Genomic DNA, 12,686 nt, shown 5'->3' on the forward strand with positions numbered 1-12,686 from the left:
AAAGGAATAAATTTTGCCTAATCCACATTTCCCTCTGTTCCTGAGAAAAATCTCCTCGTAATTTTCTTGTTTGAATAATTGCATCTAGAGCTGTCATACTTCTGCACTCGAAAAGTAGGATAGATCTGATGGATAGAAATCTGTACATTATCGACTAGATATCAAGCTACTTTCTTTGATTCAAGAATATGCAACTTACAAGTCGCCCACTATTACGTAAAGTATTGCTCAGAATGAAAGGAAAAGTTTCCAGAAAACTAAATCGATTTTCTTTACTTTTTCATATTTTACATTTGTCCTTATCCGAATGGAATTCGGCGAAGAGATAGCTACGGTAATAGAAAATTACCTCTCGATTACCGTTAGCAGATTAGAATGGAATGAGACGCGCTGCAAAGAAAAATGGTGGAACGTTTCCCTCCAATGAACCGGATTCCTCTTACGTGCAATAAACTTTTTTCATAGACACAGTATAACATAATTATGAGGCAACAGACGTTGTCCTTTTTCTTCTGTATAATCTTTAACCTGTTTAAAATTGCACGCTTTCGAGTTGGAAATTTACAAATTCCTAAAACAGAAGCAAGAAGAACTTCGCATTTAACTTTATCAGTGTCATCCATCATCTCTGCAACACAATAGATTGAAATAATATTTTCAAAATTGGAAGATATTTAGTATCACATAAACTTGTACGAAATATCTAAATGTTGAATTGAGAATCTTCCTAATTAAATAATACGTGACAATAACTAATAACAAGATACTTCAGTGTCTTCTATTTATCAAATAAGGAATATATCATTTATTTCTCTTTCCATGACAAGAAATAATACACTTTGTAATCTCGAAGGAACTATTTGGAATTAAAAAAATCATTCAGAAAAACAGTCGTTAATCTAATAAAAAAGATCATGTAGAGCTAACTAACGAAGTAAAATTTATTTCATTTAACACCATAAAACGGAGCACAGACCTAATTTAATAAAATTCTAATATGGTAGTAAAATATTGTTTAAGTTACTAACGATCCAATAGAATCATGTGTATTCCACTAACCTCGGGACCTTCGATCTACTATCGAAGCGAGGTCTTAGAAGTTCTCACGAGGAAGTCGAGTACTGAATACCATACAGAAATCCCGTAAGCTGCGCTCGTAAGGCAGTCCCAGAGAAATTGTCCTTTTTCGCATACGACGAACAAGTCCGAGAAAGACTGGTTTCGGCTCGAATCACCAGATCAGTCAACGAGGAGACTTCGAGACGGTCGCATATCCTGGCCTGACAAAGGCCAATCATGGCTGTCGACTTCAAGTCGATCCTGCGCGTCGTGTTTATCGGTTTATCAGTGATCATCATCGCGTCGAATCGAGTCATTGCTCGACCACAGCGCGGCGATTTGGAATTTCTGCCCGTAGAAAATTACGACTGTTCTTCCATGAGAAAAGATGATTGGTCCTCCGACAAAGGAAACCGTGAAACAAGGTTTGTTTTCGAGAAATATTATTTTCTGTGACGAATTTTAAACAGCTAGTTGGATTATGGATTCTCATAGAATTTTATATTTTTAGAAATAAAGAATTAGAAAAATATTTCCTTATCAAAAGAATTTGTGTATATATCAAATTTTTATAATTCAAGAAACAGAACCTAAATAGAGATTTGTTTTATCTGCTAAATTTTATGACCGGTGCTTTACTTTGCACGCTTTGTACTTTTTCGTATATTGTGTACGTCAAATTTATTTTTAAATCTCCCATAAATACATAAATATCCGCAATCTACTGATTCTAACTTTTTCGTGAATTATATTTGATTGAGTATACGTTGGATTAACTTTATTTTGATTGATCGATTTATACTTGTCAATAATGATCCGCAAGTTCCGAATGAAGATTTGTTTAAATTCTGGTGAAATACAGAGGATAATCGGATGTTTATTGATCACGAGAATACGGATCACATTGAAAGAATCGAAGTTGTTGTTTCAGATATCTGGATGAAGACAATACTACATTGAACGAAACTGACTATGATTTATTGATCGATAACGATGGCAGAGGATTCTCTTTTGTAAATATCGTTGAATCAGTGTTTTTTGCGGTAGCTAATGGAATCGATTCCATCATGACTACTATTATCGGTACAGAGAAAAATTTCAAACCGCGGTCGTCCAGAGTTAGCTACAAAAATTATCAATTGATCAGATTGTACCCAAGTTCACAAGGACACGTGAACGACCTGAAAGATCTTAAAGAAACTGAGCCTGAAGATGTTAAGTTTTGGACCGAACCAATGTACAACAAGTGTGTGTTCTTTATCTGTGTTAATTTCCTTTAATCGTAATTTGATAGATTACAAAAGAATCGTATTTAAGATTGATATTCTAGGACAACAGACGTGGTTATCGCACCAGATCTTGTCTCTGATGTGAAAACATTCTTCAGAAACAAAGGGATCGATTTCAAAGTGCTAATGCCGGACCTTCAGGTACGAGATATAATATTGACAGAATATTTAACGCAAATATTTAATTAACAATATTATATAATAAGAAATTACCAATAAAAGACAATTGGAATAGTCAGATATAAGAATTTTGACCTTGCTACGATTTTCGAGTTTTCCTTGAAATTCAAGTTTCGACCATTTGAACTTGGATTTTACTTTGAATTAAAAAATTTCGATTTTAATGGTCTTGAGAAAATTTAGAGATTAACACATCATTGTAATACGTGATTACGCATATTGAAAATGTAGCAGAGATAGTAAGGATATAGTTTAAATTATAATATCATACCTAAAGTTAATTACAGTGACATTAATTTATTTCCCTCTTCAATTGTTCGTTTAATTCCCTACAATAGAAAATAATAGCGTATCAGAATCCAAAAATGACAAAGGAGCAACGCGAAGATCTTGTCATGACTAATGGCCACAGTATGACTTGGAAACGGTACCATCGATATGGAGGTAAGTACGTTTCCATACAATACTCGTCGATTTATTCAACAATGTACGAACGCGTTGTGTTACTACCTTTCTCTCAGAAGAAGAAATAATGATCCGTGCATGACACCTACGAGAAAATGAAAAAATTATCCCTGATATACTTAATTGAATTGAAGCACTGTTTACTTAAACGTCATCGTATTAGATAAAGAAATAAATAATCAAGATATTTAAACTGAGCCAGCGAGTGAGGAAAATATTAACAAAGATTTGATAAACAGGTTTTTACTCACGTCGGATGCCTCGATGTCAAGCTTCAGACAAACTGCACATTATATACTTGATTATATGTTTGATCTTTGACTCGAATCCTCGTTCAAACGTCGCACGATGCAGTGAGATCCTACGTTTCAAACATAAGATTTTAGTAAAAAATGTCTAGTAGTTTATTGCTGAAAACTGAACGACTAAACACCAAAAATTCTAATTCGTCTATACTATATCTTTTCTGTATAAAATTCTTCTGAAATTTCCAATGTAAATCTGGTCGTCCGGTTTCAGATTCCTCCAGTGTCTTCAATCTATTTCTACCATTTCAATCTTCTAGTCATATCCTATAACATAATATATGATATAATATCAGATAATATTTCTACAACAAGATGAATATCGTGTCAAATCGTGAAAGTTTTCGAACACAATTCGTGCAATCGTTAGCATCTCTTTGGAATAGAAATTTACAATAATTTATTTTAATATACGAACATTTTGTTTTTTTCAGAAATCGTCAAATATTTGGAATATTTAGCCTTGAATTATCCAAGCCTAGCAGAAGTGATAACTATAGGACATAGTTACGAAAACCAACCTATTAAAATGATAAAAATTTCAACTGGACCGAATAAAGAGGGTGAAGCCAAACCGGCTGTTTGGATAGACGCTGGTGAGTTGCTGCTCCTATATTTTACCTACAAGTTTTCAAATTACTCAACAACTTCACAAACAAATTCTACAAATTACAATCATCTGATTATCGTATTTATTTGACGTAAAATTGTAAAATTATAAGAAAGATACCTACTTGTCAATCGACTAATATTCGCTAATTGGACCAGCAATTGTACGTGCTTGATATTTTCTATTGGAGTCGAACTAAGGATACAGCAAACTGCAGAGTTGTAGCGTGTTCTAGTCTTTAACATGAAAGCCGGATCTTTGTTATTCTCGTTGACAGCCCGTGGATTTATGTTTTAACTGAACCGAGACTCTGCATAGTAACGTGAGAGATCGTACGTACGAGGGAATTTCTAAATTCATTTCTTCGTTCTCAAAGGAAGATCGTTTCCTGTATGATGTTGCTTCCTATTGCGATAAATACTTCAAGGATTTACAGGGAGAAAATGTAGATACATAAAGAGCAGGATATCATAACAATTTAATAAAAAGAATACAGGAAGCTGTATGAAATATTCCTTGGAATCAACAGATTTTCATATGTTTGCTATTTAATTGTGTAATACCTTCGGGTACCTACGCTACGTTATTATTGATAATTGTATCTTTATTCGCGTTATCTAAGTTCATCTCGTACATTTGGTACATGTTGCGTCAGACACTTATATCTAGGCACTTCATCTAAGTCAAAGTATAAAGACCATATTAATTAAATCCATATCCTCCTCGAGAAGACAGTTATTCCTGAATAGATTGCCTTGCATGTCTTTTCTAACGTCCCGTTTCTACTCGAATGATATGTCATAAAAAATAGCAATAAGTCGCCGGAGGATATCGCTCTATGCAAATGACGAACGTAATAAGAAAAATATTGTCTACCTTTTCTTCCACGTAGTACAATCTAAGTCAATAAAATTTCTCAAGAATACGTTTCAAAATATTTTCGAGAGAGCAGAGTTTCTATGCTCGACGCGTTCCACGTGACCCTATCCCGTTATGTGTTTTTTTCTGGAATTGTCCTTACATTCGGCAGGTATGCACGCACGCGAATGGATCGGCTCCGCCGTGGCGACCTACATCGTCAGCCAGTTGGTCGAGAAAAACTCGAGCTACGCTAAATTGCTCGACAATTCGGACTGGATGATCTTACCTGTCGCAAATCCGGATGGTTACGAGTTCACTCACATTGGCGACAGATTATGGAGGAAGACGAGAAGTAATCATGCAGAAAATCAAGATGACAGTCGGTACGATTGCGTTCTTCGATTTCTTGGATCTTTTTCAAGGAAACACCTCGTTCGTTATCTCCTTAACTGAAGATGATGGTGGATCGATATATAAAACTCTCTCACAAACTAAATTATCTCTATTTTCATATAACAAGATTTATAAATACACAATTAGTGTCCATCTTTAAGAATGAAGAATCTATTCCTATTTAGAGGAATTTATTTGTCATGAAAAGGAAGCATAACTATTATCGCAAGCTCCAAGAGAAATCTTTACAAATAGCGATCGTAATTGTCAGTTTCACCTGTATTTTAATTTATATAGTTGATCAGCATTGTTTCTGAATCACTGTTTCTGAAAAAAATGTTAATATAATTTAGTTTTACTTACAATATACGTGGTTAAATAATTGCAAAATACATTTACGCCTCTTTTCAGTATCCCGTGACTTACGAACGGGTATGTTGCTCCATTTTAGGTTTCTCCAGCTAGTGAACCATTATACAGGGTGGTTATGGGGCAAATGCGAGGGTGTCGACCCGAATAGAAACTTTGACTACCATTGGGGTGAAATGGAAGAGGGTGGGGCGAGCTTGGACCCTTGCCACGAGACTTACGCCGGACCGCGCGCGTTCTCCGAACCGGAAACGAAGGCAATGGCCGATTATATCTTGGCTAACAAACAAAATATTAGGTAGGTATATAGGATAATCTAGAAAGGCGTTTGAAAAATCGTCAGTTAATTGAATTACGATTTTTTAAATTCAGTAATCTGAAACAAACGCTTGTCGTATTCGAGTGATTTATCTTTTTCACGACCTATTTTTAGAAATTGTACGTAGCGGTTTCGAACGGTTTCATCGGTAATGTTAAATCCGATTCGACCTAATCGAAGTTAATTCAGATCATGGATTTAAATGATGGATGGAATAATGCTTTTAGGATTTATCTAACGTTGCACTCGTACTCACAAATGTGGCTGGTACCATGGGGATATACGTACTCAAAACCGCCCGATTATTCCGAATTAGCGAACGTAGCTAAAAAAGCGATAGGAGCCATTTCGAAAATACACGGAACCGATTATCAACTTGGTCCATCAGCACATCTGTTATATCCAACCTCAGGTACGATCACGTGAAAATCAATATTAAGCAGATACGATAGGTAAGATACCAAAGTAAATGGTTCTTATCTACTTTGTTTGATAATATTCAACAATTTACGAACAAAAACGTACTCGCGTGCTGACAGATAATCAAACTGATAAATAATGGGCTATTGAACAATAAATAAGTGGAAGGCAAAATGAGATCATATCATAAAATATTAAAACAAAAGTGATATTCGTATTTATAGAAATAATCTTCTGTAGGACATAATAGCCTTTTGTAGGAGAGTAATTAATTTACAAAGATAATTTAATTTCTATTTAATATAGAATTGTACGTCTATTTTATATATCGAATTTTTACTGGCACAAAATTAATTAAACTACTTCCTTTTAATTTTTTTTGGAATTTCTAGAATCGTTATATTTTATTTCTTTCACTTTAAAATTATTTTGTTATAAAATTCCAGGGAATAGAATTACCAATTAAAAGCAAAGCTTGTCGTTCGACGATTTATAATTTTTTTTTTTTTTTTTTTTCGTTCCATATAAAGTTCAACAGTATAAACAGAAATCTTCCATTCTTTATTTATCATTCCTTGTAAATCTATTTGTGTAACAGTTTGTTTGGAACTTTGCCAATATAATCATGATAGTCGAGTTTCATTTCGATGCTAATAAAATTCCAAATGTTTTATATAAGCAAAATATATTCATGAAATATTTCTGTAAATATTCAAATATTTTCGTGAGCGACTGTAAGAAAAGTTGCTTAACAATTAAAATGTATGACTTGTAATACTTAGTAAATTTTAGGTGCTTCTGACGATTGGGCCAAGGGAGTAGCCGGAATAAAATACTCCTACACGCTGGAGCTTCGAGATCGTGGCACGTACGGGTTTCTACTTCCGGCGTCACAGATCGTGCCAACTGCACGTGAAATTTGGGCTGGAATAAGAACGATCGCTCGTCTACTTACTTACAACACATGAAATCGATCTCTGTTATCAAACGAGTCGTTCAACACAAAATTGTTAATTATCGAGTCTTATCGGCTCAATGATTTCGACGACTATCGATATCAAGGAAAGAATCCATCTCGTGTGACAGTGATAATTTGGATTGATAAGCGTGGAATCGATCAAAAGCGAAGATAATAGCAATTTATTTTCCGTTACGAAATTATCAAATGTGTGTATAGTTTATCACTGGGGAAATTAAAATGCTATTTAGAATTCTGTAACTTAATGACAGAATTTTATTATTCACTGCATTTACCAGTTTTATATTCCAGCTAAATATTCCAGCGCAGATAATCGTGTTAGATTCTAATAAGTGATATGTAAATATTGTAAAGTATACACAAAGTATATAGAAATATAAGAGTTCAGTAAGATGTAAAAGGAAGTGAATGGACGAATAAATGAATTTAAAAAAGACAAATTATATTCATCACTTCTGGGAAATAAGATAGAATATGTTTTTTAGGGTTTAGGTCAGTAACCTATTTGTATCTATATTTAATAGAAATTTTTTAACAATTGAAATGCTCAACCCCGATACAAACGCGCGACGATACAACAATGAATCAGTTATCAAACCATATCTAATGAAAAAATAATCAATTAGTGCGATATAATTGTATGGAAGAAGGTAACAATATTATTAATAAAAATATGATTGCGATATTAAACGATAATCAATATGTTCTTCAAAACGTAAACTTAACGTTAACATATCGGACGTAAAAATAATATCAAGTGGATCCGTTATCGATTATAATTTAGAATTATCGCCAGATATCGACCTGTAGCATCCTATATAAATCGTAATTTCCACTAGATTTCTCAAGTTGTATCGGGACAATCATACAACAATGTTCACCAAAAGTATTCTGGCTGTCGTTCTCCTCCTCCAGGGTAAGAGAGTACAAATTCATAACTTCTTACTTATTTTATTTAACTATTTTTGCATCAATCTAATACCTTAGAATATCTCATTCAAGATTTTACTCAAGATGTTGGATACTTTCTTCACTTTAATTCTTATAAAATATTAGAAAAGATTTTAAAATGTGTATCAATCTGGATATATAAATACTGACTTATATATATATTTTATAGTCTGCTGGGCCATACCCACCAACCTGGAGCCCCGTATCACCGATGGTGTTGCAGCCTCCCGTGGTGAATTCAAATACCAAGTTTCCATTCAATGGGGAATGCCACCATTAACTCAATACAGCCACTCCTGCGGTGGTTCCATCCTGAACGAAAAGTACATCTTGACTGCTGGCCACTGCATCATGACATTTGGAAAAAGTAGGGTTGTCGCTGGCAAATACGAATTGAACAAGGCTGAATCCAGTCAACAAATCGTGGAGATTGCTAGAAGCATAGTCCACAGTGGATACAAAGGGTAAGAATTGTTTGAGGATTATTCGAATGGTCATTTTGAAATTGCGAGGGAAAAGATTTGACCAATGGAAAATTTTGTTCATTGATCATTTTTCTTTCCTTAATATCGTTTCTATCGTAAATGATTCTTCATTTCAACATTTGAAATACGTATCTGCTACTCGTGTATCTATATTTAAAAAATTTTAGAATTTCTTCTCTCATAGACAAATAAGATTTCATTAATTAAAGAGCAAAGTAAGACCTTGTCTTCTCACCTTCCACGTTGCTCCCATCTTTCTTTTGCTTCCTATTTCTAAAAGATGCTTAAGAAGTGAACCCGATTTGCTCGAGGACGTAACCGAACGACCTTCTTTCTTGTATCCCCACTTTGTTACTAATAATTCGTAATCTCGTTTCGACATTTTTTATTCTTCAAGTAAAGGAGAAGAGATAGGAGATGAGTGGCTCCTCCGATCGATTGACTATTTTAAAGCAAATAAACTATCATATCGCTCATCCCACTAACATACTTTTCTCTGTGTTTTCATAGTGGCGTTGCGCAACACGATATCGCTCTGTTGGAACTGGCAACGCCCTTGAAACTGAACAACCTTGTCCAACCAATCACCCTGCCCAAACAAGGAGAGAAACAAACTGGACAAGCTGTCCTTTCTGGATGGGGATCAATCTCTAAGACCAGCAGACCCTCTATGCCTAACGTTCTTCAGAAGGCTGTCGTACCCATCCTCGATAACAATGACTGTTACAAACAACTCACCTCTGGATCTGTCATTGGACAAAAACCTGAACTGTTCGACACCCAGGTCTGCTCTGGAATTGCTGGCAAAGAAGTATCTGCTTGCTCTGTAAGTATATCTCATATCGTTTTAAATTATTCCACGCGTTGGATTATGAAATTTTTAGTTGAGGGTGCGTAAGAAATTGGAATATGTATAGAAAATGATTGCAGTTGAAGATGAAATTAATAAAATAGAACGAGGGATTAGTTAAAGAGTTTTTAGGATAAGAAACTAATGAAATGGGATTAGAGTCGAAATCGGAATGGAGATGGAAAATAATTGGAGATAAAGATGGAATTGATAAAGTAGAGTAAGAGATTAGTTTCAGATTTTTTAGGATAAAAAGCCAGTGAAATTGAATTAGAGTTCGAATTAAAATTAGAGAAGGTTACAAAGATTACAAATGAAGATGAGTCGATTAGTTAGAAATTTTTTTGAACGAGAGATCAATGGATTTATTCGATTTGTTTCCAGGGTGACTCTGGTGGTCCACTCGCCCAAAAGGTTAATGGCAAGTCTGTACAAGTTGGTATCGTTTCATGGGGTATGATGCCATGTGGATCTAGCCACATGCCCTCCGTCTACACCCGTGTTGCCTCCTACGTCGATTGGATCCACTCTCACATGAAATAATTTGATTTTGACCCTCTACTTTCAACATTTTTGTACAGAATTCGATAGCAACTTTCTATGACGATAATAAATAATACAAAAAAAAAGTTTCTTGCATAAAATATAATGTAGAGTTTTTTGAATAAACGAAATTATAAAAATGAATTTGTTAATCAAAAACCATAAAATTTAACCTCCACTCCTATTTGTATTATAATCCAAATGCAATGATCGATAAGCAAGAGTCAGGCATTAAAAATTAATCGATGTCGAAACTCGGCGATCATATTCGAATCAATCTAAATATATCAGAAAGATTAATCGAGATTAAAAAGAAAACCATAACGAAAACAATAAGAACGATTTCTATAATCAATGTACGAGACTTTTATTTTTTATTGCCTTTCGAAATTTAGTTTGATTGAGAAACAAAGATGACACATATATCGAATAAAAATCTGTTTCGAGGAAAGAAAATAATGTTTCAAAATCAAAATGTCTTGTCAATACCGAAAATTGCTTCATATTTAACGACTGCTCTAATTATTATTATCATTATCTGTATTTGACACGAGAAAAGTAGCACAATTGGAGTACACGCGTCCACGAACCGATTATAACCAATTTTCTCGTGTTACAATTATAAAAAATTTCTGTCGTGCACAAAACAGATAAGACGATCGTAGGAAGAAAAGATGACAAAAAATTTGACGGTGAAATCTTTTTAATCTCTCATCAACGATCTCGAAATGTATTTCGACGATAAGCCGTGATAATCCATATCGATAGCAGCAGTATATATTCTCTTGCCAGAATACACCACAGCAAATCATCGAAATGTCTCTCAAAGTGATCATTCTCGTTACCCTGCTTGCAGCGACCGTCAATTGTAAGTGAACTTTCAACGTAAATCAGTGATAGCCAGAGTCTTTTAGTTTGACTCCGTTAAAAATTCCTTAAAAAAGAAATTAAATTATTTGTAATTTTATGATAATAAAATTAAGGAAATGTTTTAAATGATTATAATAAATAATTATATTAAAATAGTTCCTCTTACTCGGTAATATCAAGCGATGTTACAGATGCAGTTTCTTTATAATTATCACAAGATAGGAAAATATTTGACTCTAAACTCAAATTATTTGTTTGCATTTACAGCAAAGGCCTACCGTGGCTTTACCGTACCATTGTTCGATAGCCGCATAGTCGGAGGAAATGAAGCTACCCCTGGACAATATCCATGGCAAGTCTCTTTGCAATGGGGATGGCTGTTTGGCTACTCCCACTTTTGCGGAGGAGCTATCCTGAATAATCAATGGATCGTCACGGCTGGACACTGTGTTCTGGCTGTTCCAACCTATGGTGATTTTATCGTGAAAGCTGGAAAACACAATTTGAAGAAAACAGAAAGCACCGAACAAAGCATCCAAGTCGTGAAGACGTTTGTACACGAAAAATATACGGGGTAACTATACGTTTCATTGAATTAATAATGAAAAATATAAATTATACTTCTAGAAGACTCAACAATGTCGAATTTTAAAAACTTGAAGAAAACACCTTAATTGTTTTGTATCGAAAATATAATGGACTTAGGATCTTATTTTTCCGGTATGATTTTCATACCTAAGGGATAATGGTTTATACCTACAATAATCTTATAGCAAATTATAAGGATTAGAATAATTAGTGAATGAGACAGTACCTTAGTTCAAAGATATAAATTTCTTTATTTGTGCTCAAATGCATAAAAGTATAAATTTAATATAAACATGTATCGTAACTGAATCAAACCATACACTCTGTACAAACCTGACGTATCATTGTGATAATTTCAGAGATGTAGCTCCATATGACATCGCATTGTTGAAACTGGCATCGCCTCTGAAACTAAACAACGCGGTTAAAGCGATTACTCTGACAAGGTCGAACTCATTATCGGGGAAAGCGGTCTTGACAGGTTGGGGATCAACATCTAGGACCTCTACTCCAAACATGCCTGACAAACTTCAAACTGCCGAGTTGCCGATCATCGATCTGCAAACTTGCAAAAGTTCCATAGAGAAACTCACTGGTCCATCTCCTTTACACGAGACAAATATTTGCACTGGACCGCTCACTGGCGGTTTTTCAGCGTGTAATGTAAGGAATCAGGCACTTTTACATTTATTCCGTTTATTACTTTTCCCATGGAACTCCATTGGTGAATTTTATACATTTCAGGGCGACTCTGGCGGTCCATTGATCCTCAACGGTAGCAAACCTGAACTCATTGGAATCGTTTCTTGGGGAATTGTTCCATGTGGAACGGTGGGTGCAGCATCGGTATATACCAAGGTGTATTCCTTCGTCAATTGGATCGAAAATATCATATCTAAGAACTAAGGAACAGATGTACCAAGGGGTCATAATATAAATATTTGTACATTATATTGTATACACGTGTGTAGGATAGGATAGTATGTGTATTTAAGAACTAAATAATACATAAATCTACAAATATGTGAAAGAATATATAGGTGTAAGAAATGTAAAAATGAAAGTAATTCGATAGGGAAGATTAATTGATTCGTACAATAAAATCGAGAAAACTGTGTTGCACCTACTTACTTCGTTTTATTGAATAAAT

General features: G+C 34.4%; 2 protein-coding genes across 2 annotated transcripts; both read left to right on the forward strand.

Annotated features, from left to right (window-relative positions):
* Nucleotides 1-31: 31 nt before the first annotated feature.
* LOC132911321 (carboxypeptidase B-like) lies at nt 32-7,689 on the forward strand. Its single transcript, XM_060967927.1, has 9 exons — nt 32-1,484; nt 1,991-2,305; nt 2,390-2,489; nt 2,867-2,972; nt 3,733-3,894; nt 4,939-5,152; nt 5,614-5,829; nt 6,078-6,262; nt 7,063-7,689. The coding sequence occupies exons 1-9, from the start codon at nt 1,297-1,299 to the stop codon at nt 7,236-7,238; spliced, it is 1,662 nt and encodes a 553-aa protein (XP_060823910.1). The 5' UTR covers nt 32-1,296; the 3' UTR covers nt 7,239-7,689.
* A 332-nt stretch (nt 7,690-8,021) lies between these two features.
* LOC132911390 (transmembrane protease serine 9-like) lies at nt 8,022-12,662 on the forward strand. Its single transcript, XM_060968010.1, has 8 exons — nt 8,022-8,165; nt 8,370-8,664; nt 9,196-9,511; nt 9,920-10,075; nt 10,847-10,946; nt 11,216-11,522; nt 11,896-12,199; nt 12,281-12,662. The coding sequence occupies exons 1-8, from the start codon at nt 8,123-8,125 to the stop codon at nt 12,440-12,442; spliced, it is 1,683 nt and encodes a 560-aa protein (XP_060823993.1). The 5' UTR covers nt 8,022-8,122; the 3' UTR covers nt 12,443-12,662.
* Nucleotides 12,663-12,686: the final 24 nt, after the last annotated feature.

The sequence above is a fragment of the Bombus pascuorum genome, chromosome 10 (assembly GCF_905332965.1).
Source record: "Bombus pascuorum chromosome 10, iyBomPasc1.1, whole genome shotgun sequence".
NCBI classification, from domain to species: domain Eukaryota; kingdom Metazoa; phylum Arthropoda; class Insecta; order Hymenoptera; family Apidae; genus Bombus; species Bombus pascuorum.